The sequence below is a fragment of the Procambarus clarkii genome, chromosome 6 (assembly GCF_040958095.1).
Source record: "Procambarus clarkii isolate CNS0578487 chromosome 6, FALCON_Pclarkii_2.0, whole genome shotgun sequence".
NCBI classification, from domain to species: Eukaryota; Metazoa; Arthropoda; class Malacostraca; order Decapoda; family Cambaridae; genus Procambarus; species Procambarus clarkii.
In genome coordinates, this window is record NC_091155.1 from 2,604,327 (window position 1) to 2,624,326 (window position 20,000).

Sequence of the window (20,000 nt, forward strand, 5' to 3'; positions counted from 1 at the left end):
AGTGAGATGCAAGAAATGATGCAGGAAATGTAGAACGTAATAAGCAACCCGAAAAGAGAGCTGACAGCAGCAAAGGAGGAGATTAGAGCCCTCAAAAAGAATGGTATCGAGGCTGAGACTCAGAAAATCATCCAGGGAGAAGGTGGTAATAGTTTTCTGGATGAGAATGCCACAATAAAAGCAACATTTGCAGAAATGCTGAAAAAAAATAACTCTGAAGTAATGACTGCAGTGATGGAGGTGGCCATGAAAGCAGCCACCTCACAGGAGGCGGCACGCGCTACTAGCCAACTGCTGGAAAGGAACAGATCAGTGGTTGCTGTGGGTATTAAAGAGCAGGAAGGCTCTAATAGGACAGGGTGGAATGACAAGGACAAAGCAGCAGTGAATGAAGTACTGAAGGCACTAAACATGGAAGGGGCTGAGCATAGCATTGAGAAGGTTTTCAGGCTAGGTTGGTACAACAAAGACCGAGACCGAGTGATAAAGATTGTGTTTGCAAACGAGAGCACAAAGGAGAAGATTCTATCAAGGAAGAGCTCCCTGAAAAATGTGGGAAAATTAAAAAATGTATTCCTCCAGAGAGACATGACGAGGGAGGAGAGAGCCGTTGCGGCAGAAGCAAGGAAGAGGCGTAGGGCGAGAGTGGAAAACCAAGAAGTCACAGCTCCCAACACAACACCCCCAGAGGCGAGGGGGGAACCCACAACCAGCTACCCAGTAACACCAGAGGGGAGAACAACCCCGCCACCCTCCTCTGCATAGAAAACCCCATACCCCAAACCCTCCCTGACCCCACTCAAATGTTCAGCCAAATCTCCCTCCCCCACACCCTATCCTCACCCTTCTACCCCTCCCCTCCTCCTGCCGAGTCCTCCCTCCCCCCCTTCCCTTCCTGTACTCCCTCCCCTTTCACCCCATACCCTCCCTGTCCCTCCCCCTTCACTGGATCCCCCGCCCCTCATCCCAGTATCCTCTGAGACCCTGTTATCCACCTCACAGGTCCTCACACCCATGGAACAGCTTCCCCCACCAGCAGAACACTCACCAAGGAGGCGATTTGAGAAGGGACAGAAGAAAGTGAGCCTCAAAGCAATGTGCACTAACATAGATGGAATTACAAATAAAGCAAATGAGCTTCGAGAACGGGTACTGGAGGAAAACCCAGACATAATAACCTTCACAGAAACAAAGCTAACGAAAACGATAACAAACGCAGTGTTCCCACAGGACTATTATGTTATGAGGAAAGAGAGGGAAGGAAGAGGTGGTGGTGGTGTAGCTCTGCTGGTAAGAAAAGGCTGGAATTTTGAGGAGATGGTTATTCAGGGCTGTGAAGGTTTCAGTGACTACATAGCAGGTACCATAACAAATGGAGGGGAAAAATTATAGTCGTAGTCATATATAATCCACCACCAAATGACAGAAGACCCAGACAGGAATATGATAGAAACAACATGGCCACCATTAACATAATAGAGAGAGCAGCTTCTGTTGCTTGCAGGAATGGATCTGGACTACTAATTATGGGAGACTTCAACTATGGGAAGATAGATTGGGAGAACAGAGACCCGCATGGAGGACCAGAAACATGGAGAGCTAAGCTGCTGGACGTGGCAACAAGAAACTTTCTAAGCCAGCACATCAAGGAACCAACAAGAATGAGAGGAGAAGATGAACCAGCAATGCTTGATTTGATATTTACCCTAAACGAGTGGGATATAAGGGAAGTTAAGATGGAAGCTTCCTTGGGAATGAGTGACCACAGTGTATTGAACTTTGAGTACCTGGTAGAGCTAGGAATTATCTCCCCAAAAAACAGAACTAGGAATCAAAAGGCTGGCATACCAAAAGGGGAATTATGAACAAATGAGAAGTTTCCTATGGGAAATACCTTGAGACACAGACCTCAGAGATAAGTCTATACAGGGTATGATGGACTATGTTACCCAAAATTGTCAGGAGGCAGTAAACAGGTTCATCCCGGCCCAAAGGGAAAAATCCGAGAAGCAACAGAAGAATCCATGGTATAATAGGGCATGTATGGAAGCGAAGAAACTGAACAAAAGGGCGTGGAGGAACTTCCGGAATAATGGAACACCAGAAAGCAGAGAGAGATACCAGAGACACAGGAATGAGTACGTCAGGGTGAGAAGAGAAGCAGAGAAAAGTTTTGAAAATGATATAGCAAACAAAGCCAAGACCGAACCAAAGCTACTCCACAGTCACATCAGAAGGAAAACAACAGTGAAAGAACAGGTATTGAAACTTAGAACAGGCGAGGACAGGTATACAGAGAATGACAAAGGGGTCTGTGAAGAACTCAACAAGAGGTTCCAGGAGGTCTTCACAATAGAACAAGGTGAGGTCACTGAGCTAGGAGAAAGGGAGGTAAACCAGGCGGCCTTGGAAGAGTTCGAAATTACGAGAGAGGAGGTCAAGAGACACCTGCTGGATCTGGATGTTAGAAAGGCTGTTGGTCCAGACGGGATCTCACCATGGGTACTGAAAGAGTGTGCAGAGGCACTTTGCTTGCCACTCTCCTTAGTGCATAGTATGTCACAGGAGACGGGAGACCTACCAGAAATATGGAAGACGGCGAATGTGGTCCCAATATACAAAAAGGGCGACAGGCAAGAGGCACTGAACTACAGGCCAGTGTTCTTGACTTGTATACCATGCAAGGTGATGGAGAAGATCGTGAGAAAAAACCTGGTAATACATCTGGAGAGAAGAGACTTCGTGACAAATTGCAAACATGGGTTCAGGGAGAGTAAATCTTGCCTGACTGGCTTAATAGAATTCTACGATCAGGTGACAAACATTAAGCAAGAAAGAGAGGGCTGGGCGGACTTGGTTTGGACCCGAGCTTCGTTTTCTTGGTTTGTCGGAAAGCCTTTGACACAGTACCGCATAAGAGACTGGTACATAAGCAGGAGAGACAGGCAGGTGTAGCTGGTAAGGTGCTCCAGTGGATAAGGGAGTTTCTAAGCAATTGGAAGCTGAGAGTTACTGTGAGGGGTGAGACCTCCGATTGGCGTGAAGTCACCAGTGGAGTCCCACAGGGCTCTGTACTCGGTCCTATCTTGTTCCTGATATATGTAAATGATCTCCCGGAGGGTATCGATTCATTTCTCTCAATGTTTGCGGACGATGCCAAAATTATGAGAAGGATTAAAACAGAAGAGGACTGTTTGAGGCTTCAAGAAGACCTAGACAAGCTGAAGGAATTGTCGAACAAATGGTTGTTAGAGTTTAACCCAACCAAATGAAATGTAATGAAGATAGGTGTAGGGAGCAGGAGGCCAGATACAAGATATCATCTGGGAGAGGAAATTTTTCAGGAGTCAGAGAAAGAAAAAGACTTAGGGGTTGATATCACGCCAGACCTGTCTCCTGCAGCACATATCAAGAGGATAACATCAGCGGCATATGACAGGCTGGCCAACATGCGAACGGCATTCAGAAACTTGTGTAAAGAATCATTCAGAACTTTGTATACCACATATGTCAGGCCAATCCTGGAGTATGCAGCCCCAGCATGGAGTCCATATCTAGTCAAGGATAAGACTAAACTGGAAAAGGTTCAAAGGTTTGCCACCAGATTAGTACCCGAGCTGAGAGGTATGAGCTATGAGGAGAGACTACGGGAATTAAACCTTACTTCGCTAGAAGACAGATAAGTTAGGGGGGACATGATCACCACATTCAAGATTCTGAAGGAAATTGATAGGGTAGATAAAGACAGGTTATTTAACACAAGGGGCACACGCACAAGGGGACACAGGTGGAAACCTGTGATCCGACCCTTCCATTGAAGTTAGAAGAAAGTAGAGGGGGAGGGGGGGGGAGATGGAGAGAGAGGAGGGAGGGAGAGAGAGAGGGAGGAGAGAGCAAGTGCCCAAATGAGCCACAGAGATATTAGAAATAACTTTTTTAGCGTCAGAGTGGTTGACAAATGATATGCATTAGGAAGTGATGTGGTGGAGGCTGACTCCATACACAGTTTCAGGTGTATATATGATAGAGCCCAATAGGCTCAGGAATCTGTACACCAGTTGATTGACAGTTGAGAGGCGGGACCAAAGAGCCAGAGTTCAACCCCTGCAAGCACAACTAGGTGTGTACAACTAGGCAAGTACCTAAACGCCACACACACACACACTCACCTGCACGCTACAAACACTCACCTACACGCAACACACTCACCTGCACGCCACACACTCACCTGCACGCCACACACTCACCTGCACGCTACAAACACTCACCTACACGCAACACACTCACCTGCACGCCACACACTCACCAGCACGCTACAAACACTCACCTACACGCAACACACTCACCTGCACGCCACACACTCACCTGCACGCCACACACTCACCAGCACGCTACAAACACTCACCTACACGCAACACACTCACCTGCACGCCACACACTCACCTGCACGCCACACACTCACCAGCACGCTACAAACACACTCACCTACACGCAACATACGCCACACACACACACACTCATCTACACGCCTCACACTCACCTGCACGCTACAAACACTCTCACCTACATGCAACACACGCCACACACACACACACACACACTCACCTGCACGCAACACACACACTCACCTACACGCAACACACTCGCCTACATGCAACACACTCACCTACACGCCACACACTCCACACACACCTACACGCCCCCCACACACACACACCTACACGCCCCCACACGCCACACACACCTACACGCCCCACACACACTCACACCTACACGCCCCCCATACACACAGACCTACACGCCCCCCACACACACACACTCACCTGTGCACCCACCATACCCTGCCGTAGTCTGGGCAAGTCAGTGTGGGACCAGGAGGACCGTGACCACGGGCGCAGCGTCTGGAGGTGGGCGGTGAAGTTGAAGCTGTGAAGTTTGTTGTGCATGAACTTCCTGATGTTCCACGGCAGGTCGTTGTGGCTGTCAATACACAATCTATTAATTTACGTTAGAACAAGGCAAGTCATTATATCACACACACAAACACACACACACACACACACACACACACACACACACACACACACACACACACACACACACACACATACACACACACACACAAGTGTACACATTCAAGTATAGATATGATAGTGCCCAATAGGTTCAGGAATCTGTACACCTGTTGATTGACAGTTGAGAGGCGGGACCAAAGAGCCAGAGCTCAGCCCCCGCAAACATAACTAGGTGAGTACACACACACACAGGGGCACAGTGGGTGATACAAATTCAGTTGAGCCAGCCGCGGAGGGAGGGTCGCTGGGGTCACACGCTACAATAAACACCAATATTTTTGGGTTAATTAAGGCTGCAGTGACAGATCACAGATCTAGGGGTATCACAAAGCGTATAACCGCCGCGAATAGGAAAGAAAAAATACAGTGCTGTCACTAGAACTTTGTGTTAAACAGTGAATTCACCAGACAGGCCACGTGGGAGGGCCCACGAGGCTTTGTTTACATATTGGGTCAAGTGATCAGTGGTACAGTGAATTGGTGAACTGTAACACAACAGTGTATCGGTGTGTACCGATACAGTGACTGACTCCAGAGATTTGTGTTAGATAGAGAAGAACCGCCATCATCAATCTACTGGATTAGTGAATCACCACGTGGGAGGCGACGATGGATCACTTCGTCATCCAGCATCGTAATTATTCACCTGGTTGTGTGAGCGGGAGGCTGACAGGTAGGTACCCCTCTCTGGTCAATTATTCAGGTGTACAGAGTGAGATAAAATATTATCTAATTCTTGTTCAGTATATCATATACATTTAAAATGTCAAAGTGGCTCATTTTGGGTACAGGTTGACATTTTATGGGACCCCCATAATACACGCACGCACACACGCATGCACGCACACAAACGTTGTGCGTTGTTGCTAGGCTTGTTGCTAGGCAAGGAAGTGAATGAGATGTATGTCAAGTTTTGTGAAATATATGATAAAGGCACAAAAAAATTTATTCCAAAACAGAGATGCAGAACTAGGAAACAGGATTGGTTCAACAGAAATTGCGAGAGGGCCAGAGACCAAAAGACACAAAAATGGAATCAATACAGGAAGAGGCCAAACCCCCAAACATACCAGTGATTCAAAGATGTGAGAAACCACTACATGGCAGTGAGGAGAGAGGCAGAAAGAAATTTTGAAAAAGGGATTGCAGACAAATGTAAAACAGAACCAGGTCTATTCTATAAATTCATAAACACCAAATTGCAGGTAAAGGATAATATTCAGAGGTTGAAAATGGGAAATAGATTCACGGAAAATGAAAAGGAAATGTGTGAAACACTAAACGAAAAGTTCCAAGGTGTGTTTGTACAAAATAAAATCTTCAGGGAACCAGATACAATAAGAATTCCAGAGAACAACATAGAGCACATCGAGGTGTCTAGAGACGAAGTGGAAAAAATGCTCAAGGAGCTAAATAAGAACAAAGCAGTTGGTCCAGATGGGGTTTCACCATGGGTTCTGACAGAATGAGCTCAGCATTCCACTTCAACTGATTTTTCAGGCATCCCTGTTTACAGGAGTTGTAGCTGATGTGTGGAAAAAGGCTAACATAGTTCCAATCTACAAAAGTAGAAGCAGGGAAGACTCCCTTAATTATAGACCTGTATCATTGACAAGTGTAATAGTCAAAATATTGGAAAAAATAATTAAAACTAAATGGGTAGAACACCTGGAGAGAAATGATATAATATCAGACAGACAGTATGGTTTTCGATCTGGAAGATCCTGTGTATCGAATTTACTCAGTTTCTATGATCGAGCCACAGAGATATTACAGGAAAGAGATGGTTGGGTTGACTGCATCTATCTGGACCTAAAAAAGGCTTTCGACAGAGTTTCACATAAGAGGTTGTTCTGGAAACTGGAAAATATTGGAGAGGTGAGAGGTATGCTTCTAACAGGGATAAAAAAAATTTTGACTGATAGAAAAATGAGGGCAGTGATCAGAGGCAATTTATCGGACTGGAGAAATGTCACAAGTGGAGTACCACAGGGTTCAGTTCTTGCACCAGTGATGTTTATTGACTACATAAATGATCTACCAGTTGGTATACAGAATTATATGAACATGTTTGCTGATGATGCTAAGATAATAGGCAGGATAAGAAACTTAGAGGATTGTCATGCCCTTCAAGATGACTTGGACCAAATAAGTACATGGAGCACCACTTGGCAAATGAATTTAATGTTAATAAATGCCATGTTATGGAATGTGGAATAGGAGAACATTGACCCCACACAACCTATATATTATGTGAGAAATCTTTAAAGAATTCTGATAAAGAAAGAGATATAGGGGTGGTTCTAGATAGAAAACTATCACCTGAGGACCACATAAAGAATATTGTGCGAGGAGCCTATGCAACGCTTTCTAACTTCAGAATTGCTTTTAAATACATGGATGGCGATATACTAAATGAATTGTTCACGACTTTTGTTAGGCCAAAGCTAGAATATGCAGCGGTTGTGTGGTGCCCATATCTTAAGAAGCACATCAACAAACTGGAAAAGGTGCAAAGACACGCTACTAAGTGGCTCCCAGAACTGAAGGGCAAGAGCTACGAGGAAAGGTTAGAGGCATTAAATATGCTAAAACTAGAAGACAGAAGAAAAGGAAGTGATATGATCACTACATACAAAATAGTAACAGGAATTGATAAAATCGATAGGGAAGATTTCCTGAGACCTGGAACTTTAAGAACAAGAGGTCATAGATTTAAACTAGCTAAACACAGATGCAGAAGAAATATAAGAAAATTCACTTTCACAAACAGAGTGGTAGACGGTTGGAACAAGTTAGGTGAGACGGTGGTGGAGGCCAAAACCGTCAGTAGTTTCAAAGCGTTATATGACAAAGAGTGCTGGGAAGACGGGACACTTCGAGCATAGATCTCATCCTGTAACTACACTTAGGTAATTACGTACGTTTGCAAGTACGCACGCACACACATGCAAAAACAAACACGCACACGCACGCACACACACATACGTTCAGTCAGGCTGGAAGGGATTAACACTTATCATATAAAGGGGATAAAACCTCGCTCATAATCCACATCCAGTCAGGCTGGAAGGGATTAACACCTATCATAGAAAGGGGATAAAACCTCACTCATAATCCACTCTTACCTGCCATAGTCTGAAGACAACACCTCACCCACCTCCTCTTAACCCCCATCACACGCACACACACACGTTTTCTCTGTTCGCTCTCTCTCTCTCTCTCTCTCTCTCTCTCTCTCTCTCTCTCTCTCTCTCTCTCTCTCTCTCTCTCTCTCTCTCTCTCTCTCTCTCTCTCTCTTGCTCTCTCTCTCTCTCTCTCTCTATCTCTCTCTATCTCTCTCTCTCTCTCTCTCTCTCTTGCTCTCTCTCTCTCTCTTGCTCTCTCTCTCTCTCTCTCTCTCTCTCTCTCTCTCTCTCTCTCTCTCTCTCTCTCTCTCTCTCTCTCTCTCTCTCTCTCTCTCTCTCTCTCTCTTGCTCTCTCTCTCTCTTGCTCTCTCTCTCTCTCTCTTGCTCTCTATCTCTCTCTTGCTCTCTCTCTTTCTAGGGACAAAATGGCAGGAGGACGCAACAGGGACACAGGGAATACCCAAAGTGACCAAACGAAGGAAATGTTAACCCAAGTTCTGGAGGAATTCAGGAGGGAGATACATGAAATGAGGATTACAATTAACAACCTGCAAAGTAAGCTGACATCAGCAAGGGAGGAGATCAAATCCCTCACAGAGAAAAATAAAGAGACCGAGCATCAGATTATCATCCAAAGGGAAGGTGGGAATGTTACATTGAAAGGAAATGCCTCTGTACCTGAAACATTTGCTGAAAGACTGAGAAAGAGCTCAGAAGCGATGGACACAGTGAGGGAGGTACCTCACTGTGTCCATGCAAGCAGCTACCTCATAGGAAACAGCAAGGTGCACCACTCAGCTGCTGGAGAGAAAAAGATCAGTGGTAGTTGTAGGCATCAAAGAACAGGAAGGATCCAACAGGCAAGAATGGAATAGCAAGGATAGAGAGGCAGTACATGGGCTACTGAAGGGGTTACAGATGGAAGGGGCTGAACAAAACATTGAGAAGGTTTTCAGGTTGGGCTCGTACAACAAGGACAGAAACCGACTTGTAAAGATGGTGTTTACAAACGAAGCCACCAAGGAGGATGTTCTCGAAAGGAAGAGTTGTCTGCAGTATGTTGAGGTATACAAAAAAGTATTCCTGCTGAGGGACAGGACGAAGGAGGAGAGAGCCAGGGCAGCAGAGGCAAGGATGAAGTGCAGGGAGAGAGGAGTAAACCAAGAAATCGCAGCCACCAACACAATAGTCCCAGAGACAAGAGAGGAACCCAAAACCAGCATCCCAGCAACACCAGAGGGGAGGGCAACACCACCACCCCCCTCTGCATAGAAACCCTCCCTTCCCCTCACCCTACATGCCCCCACCAACCCTGCCTCCCCCCACCCCATTCTGACCCTGTCACCCCTTCCCCATTCCCATCATGTCCCCTCTCCCACCTTTCCCCCCTCCCCCTTCATCCCATACCCTCCCTATCCCTCCTCCCCCCTCACCCCGTATCCTCCACGTCCCCCCATCTCCTTAACCCACACACTACCTGTCCCCTCCTTCACTTAAACCCCCACCCCCCACCCCAAAATCCTCTGAGACCCTGCAAACCACCTCACAGATCTTCTCACCCACGGAACAGCTTCCCACACCAGCAGCTTGCCAAGAAGGGGACAAGAAAATGAACAGAAGAAAGTGAGCTTCAAGGCAATGTACACTAACATAGATGGGATTACAAATAAAACAAGTGAACTTGGAGAATGGCCACTAGAAGAAAACCCAGACATAATAGCACTCGCAGAAACAAAGCTAACGAAAACCATAACAAACGCAGTGTTTCCACAGAGCTACTATGTAGTGAATAAAGAGAGAGCAGGGAGAGGAGGAGGTGGTGTAGATTTGCTAATAAGAGAAGGTTGGAGTTTCGAAGAGATGGTAATTCAGAACTGTGAAGGTTTCAGTGATTACATATCAGGCACCATAGCAACTGGAGGACAGAAAATTATAGTAGTAGTCATATATAACCCCCCACCGAATGACAGATGACCCAGACAGGAATATGATAGAAACAACATGGCCACCATCAATATAATAGAGAGAGCAGCTTCTGTGGCTAGCAGGAATGGATCCAGACTACTAATCATGGGAGACTTCAACCATGGGAAGAAAGATTGGGGGAACAGAGACCCACATGGAGGACCAGACACATGGAGAGCTAAGCTGCTGGATGTGGCAACAAGAAATTTTTTAAGTCAACACGTCAAGGGGACCGACAAGAATGAGAGGTGGGGATGAACCAGCCTTGCTTGATCTGATATTTACCCTATATGAGTCGGATATAAGGGAAGTTAAGTTAGAAGCCCCCTTGGGAATGAGTGATCATAGTGTATTGAGCTTTGAGTAGCTGGTTGAGCTAGGAATTATCACCCTTTAAAATGAACTAGGAAACAAAGAGCTGATGTACCGAAAGGGAAACTATGAGGAGATGAATAAATTCCTATGGGATATACATTGGGACACAGAACTCGGAACCAAGTCCATACAAGACATGATGGACTATGTCACCCAAAAGTGTCAGGAGGCTGTAAGCAGGTTTGTCCCAGCCCGACAGGAAAAACAGAGAAGCAAAAAGAAGAATCTGTGGTTTAATAGGGAATGTATGAAAGGAAAGGAGCTGAACAAAAGGGCATGGAGGAACTTCCGTAATAAGAGAACACCAGAAAGTAGAGAGATATACCAGAGAACCAGGAACGAGTATATTATTGTGAGAAAAGCAGCTGAGAAAAAGTATGAAAATGATATAACTAATAAAGCCAAGACCGAGCCAAAGCTACTATACAGTCACATCAGGAGGAAGACAACAGTGAAGGAACGGGTGATGAAACTTAGGGTGAGAGAGGACAGGTACACAGAGAATGACAAAGAGGTGTGTGAAGAACTCAAAAAAAGATTCCAGGAGGACTTTACAATAGAACAGGGAGAAGTCACGGCACTAGGAAAGATGGCAGCAAACCAGGTGACCTTGGAAAGGTCGAAATTGCAAGAGATGAGGACAAGAAGCACCTTTTGGAGCTGGATGTGAGAAAAGCTGTTGGGCCAGACGGAATCTCACCATGGGTATTGAAAGAGTGTGCAGGAGCACTTTGCTTGTCACTCTCCATAGTGTATAGTAGGTCACTGGAAACGGAGACCTACCAGAAATACAGAAGACTGCTAATGTAGTACCAATATACAAAAAGGGTGACAGACAAGAGGCACTGAACTACAGGCCAGTGTCCTTAACTTGTATACCATGCAAGGAGATGGAGAAGATTGTGAGAAAAAACCTATTAACACATCTGGAGAGAAGAGACTTCGTGACAACCCATCAACATGGGTTCAGGGAGGGTAAATCTTGCCTTACAGGCTTGATAGAATTCTACGATCAGGTGTCAAAGATTAAGCAAAAAAGAGAAGGATGGGCGGACTGCATTTTTTTGGATTGTCGGAAAGCCTTTGACACAGTACCCCATAAAAGGTTGATGCATAAGCTGGAGAAACAGGCAGAAGTAACTGGTAGGGCGCTCCAGTGGATAAAGGCGATACATACGCTTCCTAAGCAATAGGAAGCAGAGAGTTACAGTGAGGTGTGAGACCTCGGAATGGCGCGAAGTTACCAGTGGAGTCCCACAGGGCTCTGTACTTGGACTTATCCTGTTTCTGATATACGTAAATGATCTCCCAGAGGGTATAGACTCATTCCTCTCTATGTTTGCTTACGACGCCAAAATTATGAGAAGGATTAAGACAGAGGAGGACAGCTTTAGGCTTCAAGAAGACCTGGACAAGCAGCAGGAATGGTCGAACAAATGGCTGTTAGAGTTTAACCCAAGCAAATGTAATGTAATGAAGATAGGGGTAGGAAGCAGGAGATCAGATACAAGGTATCATTTGGGAGATGAAATACTTCAAGAGTCAGAGAGAGAGAAAGACCTGGGGATTGATATCACGCCAGACCTGTCCCCTGAAGCTCATATCAAGAGGATAACATCAGCAGCATATGCCAGGTTGGCTAACATAAGAACGGCCTTTAGAAACTTGTGTAAGGAATCTTTCAGAACAATATATAACACATATGGCAGACCAATCCAGGAGAATGCGGCTCCAGCATGGAGTCCATATCTAGTCAAGCATAAGAATAAACTGGAAAAGGTTCAAAGGTTTGCCATCAGACTAGTACCCGAGCTGAGAGATATGAGCTATGAGGAGAGACTACGGGAATTAAATCTCACTTCGTTGGAAGACAGAAGAGTTAGGGGAGACATGATCACCACATTCAAGATTCTCAAGGGAATCGACAGGGTTGATAAAGACAGGCTATTTAACACAAGGGGCACACACACTAGGGGACACAGGTGGAAACTGAGTGCCCAAATGAGCCACAGAGATATTAGAAAGAACTTTTTTAGTGTCAGAGTGGTTGACAAATGGAATGCATTAGGAAGCAATGTGGTGGAGGCTGACTCCATTCACAGTTTCAAGTGTAGATATGATAGAGCCCAATAGGCTCAGGAACCTGTACACCTGTTGATTGACGGTTGAGAGGCGGGACCGAAGAGCCAGAGCTCAACCCCCGCAAGGACACCTAGGTGAGTACACACACACACACACACACACACACACACACACACACACACACACACACACACACACACACACACACACATAGAAAAACTGCACTGCATAGAAAACCCCCCTACCCCAAACCCTCCCTGCCCCCACTCAAATGTTCAGCAAAATCTCCCTCCCCCCACACCCAATCCCCACCCTTCTACCCCTCCCCTCCTCCCGAGTCCTCCCTCCCCCCCTTTCCTTCCCGTCCTCCCTCCCCTTTCACCCCATACCCTCCCTGTCCCTCCCCCTTCACTGGATACCCCGCCCCTCATCCCAATATCCTCTGAGACCCTGTTATCCACCTCACAGGTCCTCACACCCATGGAACAGCCTCCCCCACCAGCAGAACACTCACCAAGGAGGCGATTTGAGAAGGGACAGAAGAAAGTGAGCCTCAAAGCGATGTACACAAACATAGATGGAATTACAAATAAAGCAAATGAGCTTGGAGAACTGGTACTAGAGGAAAACCCAGACATAATAGCCCTCACAGAAACAAAGATCACGAAAACGATAACAAATGCAGTGTTCCCACAGGACTATTATGTTATGAGGAAAGAGAGGGAAGGAAGAGGTGGGGGTGGTGTAGCTCTGCTGGTAAGACAAGGCTGGGATTTTGAGGAGATGGATATTCAGGGCTGCGAAGGTTTCAGTGACTACATAGCAGGTACTGTAACAAATGGAGGGAAAAAAATTATAGTCGCAGTCATATATAATCCACCACCAAATGACAGAAGACCTAGACAGGAATATGATAGAAACAACATGGCCACCATTAACATAATAGAAAGAGCAGCTTCTGTTGCTAGCAGGAATGGATCTGGACTACTAATTATGGGAGACTTCAACCATGGGAAGATAGATTGGAAGAACAGAGACCCGCATGGAGGACCAGAAACATGGAGAGCTAAGCTGCTGGACGTGGCAACAAGAAACTTTCTAAGCCAGCACACCAAAGAACCAACAAGAATGAGAGGAGAAGATGAACCAGCAATACTTGATTTGATATTTACCCTAAATGAATGGGATATAAGGGAAGTTAAGATGGAAGCGCCCTTGGGAATGAGTGACCACAGTGTATTGAACTTTGAGTACCTGGTAGAGCTAGGACTTATCTCCCCCCAAAAAGAACTAGGAATCAAAAGGCTGGCATACCGAAAGGGGAATTATGAACAGATGAGAAGTTTCCTAAGTGAAATACCTTGGGACACAGACCTCAGAGACAAGTCTGTACAGGGTATGATGGACTATGTTACCCAAAAGTGTCAGGAGGCAGTAAACAGGTTCATCCCGGCCCAAAGGGAAAAATCCGAGAAGCAACAGAAGAATCCATGGTATAATAGGGCATGTGTGGAAGCGAAGAAACTGAACAAAAAGGCGTGGAGGAACTTCCGGAATAACAGAACACCAGAAAGCAGAGAGAGATACCAGAGAACCAGGAATGAGTACGTCAGGGTGAGAAGAGAAGCAGAGAAAAATTTTGAAAATGATATAGCAAACAAAGCCAAGACCGAACCAAAGCTACTCCACAGTCACATCAGAAGGAAAACAACAGTGAAAGAACAGGTATTGAAACTTAGAACAGGCGAGGACAGGTATGCAGAGAATAACAGAGAGGTGTGTGAGGAACTCAACAAGAGGTTCCAGGAGGTCTTCACAATAGAACAAGGTGAGGTCACTGTGCTAGGAGAAAGGGAGGTAAACCAGGCGGCCTTGGAGGAGTTCGAAATTACGAGAGAGGAGGTCAAGAGACACCTGCTGGATCTGGATGTTAGAAAGGCTGTTGGTCCAGATGGGATCTCACCATGGGTACTGAAAGAGTGTGCAGAGGCACTTTGCCTGCCACTCTCCATAGTGTATAGTAAGTCACTAGAGACGGGAGACCTACCAGAAATATGGAAGACGGCGAATGTGGTCCCAATATACAAAAAGGGCGACAGACAAGAGGCACTGAACTACAGGCCAGTGTCCTTGAATTGTATACCATGCAAGGTGATGGAGAAGATCGTGAGAAAAAACCTGGTAACACATCTGGAGAGAAGGGACTTCGTGACAAATCGCCAACATGGATTCAGGGAGGGTAAATCTTGCCTTACAAGCTTGATAGAATTCTACGATCAGGTGACACAGATTAAGCAAGAAAGAGAGAGCTGGGCGGACTGCATTTTCTTGGATTGTCGGAAAGCCTTTGACACAGTACCGCATAAGAGGCTGGTACATAAGCTGGAGAGACAGGCAGGTGTAGCTGGTAAGGTGCTCCAGTGGATAAGGGAGTATCTAAGCAATAGGAAGCAGAGAGTTACGGTGAGGGGTGAGACCTCCTATTGGCGTGAAGTCACCAGTGGAGTCCCACAGGGCTCTGTACTCGGTCCTATCTTGTTTCTGATATATGTAAATGATCTCCCGGAGGGTATCGATTCATTTCTCTCAATGTTTGCGGACGATGCTAAAATTATGAGAAGGATTAAAACAGAAGAGGACTGTTTGAGGCTTCAAGAAGACCTAGACAAGCTGAAGGAATGGTCTAACAAATGGTTGTTAGAGTTTAACCCAACCAAACGTAATGTAATGAAGATAGGTGTAGGGAGCAGGAGGCCAGATACAAGGTATCATCTGGGAGAGGAAATTCTTCAGGAGTCAGAGAAGGAAAAAGACTTGGGGGTTGATATCACGCCAGACCTGTCTCCTGCAGCACATATCAAGTGGATAACATCAGCGGCATATGCCAGGCTGGCCAACATACGAACGGCATTCAGAAACTTGTGTAAAGAATCATTCAGAACTTTGTATACCACATATGTCAGGCCAATCCTGGAGTATGCAGCCCCAGCATGGAGTCCATATCTAGTCAAGGATAAGACTAAACTGGAAAAGGTTCAAAGGTTTGCCACCAGACTAGTACCCGAGCTGAGAGGTATGAGCTACAAGGAGAGACTACGGGAATTAAACCTCACTTCGCTGGAAGACAGAAGAGTTAGGGGGGACATGATCACCACATTCAAGATTCTGAAGGGGATTGATAGGGTAGATAAAGACAGTCTATTTAACACAAGGGGAACACGCACAAGGGGACACAGGTGGAAACTGAGTGCCCAAATGAGCCACAGAGATATTAGAAAGAACTTTTTTAGTGTCAGAGTGGTTGACAAATGGAATGCATTAGGAAGTGATGTGGTGGAGGCTGACTCCATACACAGTTTCAAGTGTAGATATGACAGAGCCCGATAGGCTCATGAATCTGTACACCTGTTGATTGACGGTTGAGAGGCGGGACCAAAGAGCCAGAGCTCAACCCCCGCAAACACAACTAGGTGAGTACAACTAGGTGAGTACACACACACACACACACACACGCACACACGCACACACACACACACACACACACACACACACACACACACACACACACACACACACACACACACACACACACACACACGCACACACGCACACACGCACACACACACACACACACACACACACTCAAGGTTTGGTACACCAATGCTGATGGGGTATCTAATAAAGCAGAAGAGATAAAAGAAAGAGTGAGTGAAGCAGATCCTGACATAGTTGCAATTGTGGAAACTAAAATTAATGACATGATCTCAGATGCAATCTTTCCTGAAGGGTACCAGGTGATACGAAAAGAGAGGACACAGAGACAGGGAGGGGGAGTAGCACTCCTAATAAAGCGGAAATGGAAGTTTGAAGACCTGGGAAATCGAGTTACCAATGAGTGCACAAGCTTCATACATGGAACTCTGACAGTAGATGGGAGGAAGATTGTGATCATGGTAATCTACAATCCCCCACCAAACAGTAGAAGACCCAGGCAGGAGTATGATGACAACAACAAAGCATGTATAGATGAACTGCAGAAGGCAGCAACACTAGCCCACAGAATGAGAGCGAAGCTGCTGATCATGGGGGACCTAAATCATGGAGAGATAAATTGGGAATCAAGGAATCCCCATGGAGGGGACGAAACGTGGGGAGCAAAATTAGTAGATGTTATAGACAGGAATTTCCTGACACAACATGTGAAGGAAGACACAAGGGAAAGAGGAGGAGATGCACCGAGCCTATTAGACCTGATTTTCACCCAGAACGTAGAAGATATCGAGAATTTAGAGCATGAAATACCTCTAGGGGCCAGTGACCATTGTGTCCTAGTCTTTGACTACATGATGGAATTCAAACTTATGACCATGGGACAAGAGATCTGGGAAAGGAGAGCTGACTACAGGAAAGGGGACTATATGAGGATGAGGGACTATCTGGGTGAAGTGCAGTGGGAGGAAGAAATTAGAGGAAAAACAGTCCAAGATATGATGGACCTAGTCATACAGAAATGCCAGGAGGCCGAAGAGAGATTTATACCAACAGTAAAGGGAAAAAATAAGAGGGAATATAATAACCCATGGTTTAATAGACAGTGTCAGGAAGCAAAAATGGCCAGCAGGCGGGAGTGGAGGAAGTACAGAAGACAAAGAACAGAGGACAACAGAAGCAGATACAACAGAGCTAGGAACGATTACATTAACATAAGACGAACATCGGAAAGGGACTATGAGAACGATATTGCAATCAAAGCGAAAAAACAACCTAAGTTACTACACAGTCATATAAGAAGAAAAATGTCGGTGAACGACCAAGTGACAAGACTAAGGAAGACAGAGGGGGCATATACTGAAAGTGACAAGGAAATCTGCGAGGCACTGAATGCCAGTTTCCATGGAGTGTTCACTACCGAGCCTGAGCAGCTCCCATTGTTGGAAGGGGTTACCCTAGATGAAAGACTATCAGATATAGAGGTGACAGCAGAGGAGGTAATGAAACAGTTGTCAACTCTAGATGCAACTAAAGCAGTTGGACCAGACAAAGTATCACCGTGGATACTAAAAGAAGCAGCACAGGCCCTCAGCGTGCCTCTGGCAATGATCTTTAATGAGTCACTTATGTCAGGAGAATTGCCCAGTTGCTGGAAGAAGGCAAATGTCGTGCCGATCTTCAAGAAAGGAGATAGGGAGGAGGCACTTAACTACAGACCTGTATCACTGACAAGCATCCCCTGTAAAATACTGGAAAGAATAATTAGGCTACGACTGGTTGTACACCTGGAGAACATTAGGTTTGTGAACAAACATCAACATGGGTTCTGGACAGGGAAATCGTGCCTAACAAACCTTCTGGAATTCTATGATAAAATAACGAGGATAAGACAGGACAGAGATGGTTGGGCAGACTGCATATTTCTGGACTGCCAAAAAGCCTTTGATTCAGTACCGCACATGAGACTGCTGTTCAAGCTCGAGAGGCAGGCGGGGGTGGGGGGAAAGGTCCTAGAATGGATAAGGAACTACCTAACAGGAAGGAGCCAAAGAGTTACGGTAAGGGGCGAGAAGTCGGACTGGCGAACAGTAACAAGTGGAGTACCACAAGGATCGGTGCTGGGACCAATTCTATTTCTTGTATATGTTAACGACATGTTTACAGGCGTAGAGTCCTACATGTCGATGTTTGCGGATGATGCAAAGTTGATGAGAAGAGTTGTGACAGATGAGGATTGCAGGATCCTCCAAGAGGACCTGAACAGATTGCAGAGATGGTCAGAGAAATGGCTACTAGAATTCAACACGAGCAAATGTAAAGTTATGGAAATGGGACTAGGAGATAGGAGACCAAAGGGACAGTACACAATGAAGGGGAACAGCCTACCTGTAACGACGCGTGAAAGAGACCTGGGGGTGGACGTAACACCTAATCTATCTCCTGAGGCACATATTAATAGGATAACGACAGCAGCGTACTCTACACTGGCAAAAGTTAGAACATCATTCAGAAACCTAAGTAAGGAGGCATTTAGGGCGCTTTACACTGCCTACGTAAGGCCAGTCTTAGAGTATGCCGCCTCATCATGGAGTCCCCATCTGAAGAAGCATATAATGAAACTGGAAAAGGTTCAGAGGTTTGCAACGAGACTCGTCCCAGAGCTACGAGGGATGGGGTATGAAGAGCGCCTGAGGGAACTGTGCCTTACGACACTAGAAAGAAGAAGGGAGAGGGGGGACATGATAGGAACGTATAAGATACTCAGAGGAATTGACAGAGTGGACATAGACGAAATGTTCACACGGAATAGTAACAGAACGAGAGGACATGGATGGAAGCTTGAAACTCAGATGAGTCACAGAGATGTTAGGAAGTTTTCTTTTAGCGTGAGAGTAGTGGGGAAATGGAATGCACTTCAGGAACAGGTTGTGGAAGCAAATACTATTCATAATTTTAAAACCAGGTATGATAGGGAAATGGGACAGGAGTCATTGCTGTAAACAACCGATGCTCGAAAGGCGGGATCCAAGAGTCAATGCTCGATCCTGCAAGCACATATAGGTGAGTACATATAGGTGAGTACACACACACACACACACACACACACACACACACACTGATTCCCCTGTTTCGTAGCAGTAACTAGGTACCTGGGAGTTTGACAGCTGTTACGGGCTGCTTCTTGTGTGTATGTGTGCGTGTGTGTGAAAAAAGTAGTTAGAAACAGTTGATTGATTAACAATTGAGAGGCGGGCCGAAAGAGCAGAACTCAACCCACCGCATGGTGAATACACACGCACTAGGTGAATACACACGCACTAGGTGAATACACACGCACTAGGTGAATACACACGCACTAGGTGAATACACACGCACTAGGTGAATACACACGCACACACACACACGGGGCTTTCGTGACACACGCACATGCTCGCACGCAAGCGCAAGCACGCACACGCACGCACGCACACATGCACGCACACGCACACACACACATACAAACGTTCAGTCAGGGTAGATAGGATTAACACGTTTGTGGTAGTTGATAAGGCCCCAGACACTCATACTCCACCCCCTCTCTTACCCCCCATCCCACTAACTCAAAACACTCCCCCCCCCCCTCCAACTGCCCCCTACAACTGACCACAAATACACACACACCTGACCTAAAGTTACCATCTCCGCCCTCTCCCGCCCTCCCAGTTTCCCACGCACCCTTCCCGCCCCCCCTCCCAACAAACACACACAAATACACACGCAAGCACTCGCACGCACATGCACAAACACACATGCTCACTAGCGACTAGTGACCTTATCTATCCTCTACCTTATCTACCCTGGTGTCCAGTTCACCCATCCCCTCAACTTCCCACGCCTCCCAAGA

The 20,000-nt window shown here is 46.1% G+C and overlaps 1 protein-coding gene across 1 annotated transcript in view; it reads right to left on the reverse strand.

Annotated features, from left to right (window-relative positions):
• LOC138354707 (dipeptidase 1-like) overlaps positions 1 to 20,000 on the reverse strand; it is a 184,276-nt gene that overhangs the window by 143,812 nt on the left and 20,464 nt on the right. The window contains exon 2 of the mRNA XM_069309129.1: positions 4,824 to 4,995. Within this exon, the coding sequence (XP_069165230.1) occupies positions 4,824 to 4,995 (172 nt within the window). The remainder of the gene's footprint in view (positions 1 to 4,823; positions 4,996 to 20,000) is intronic.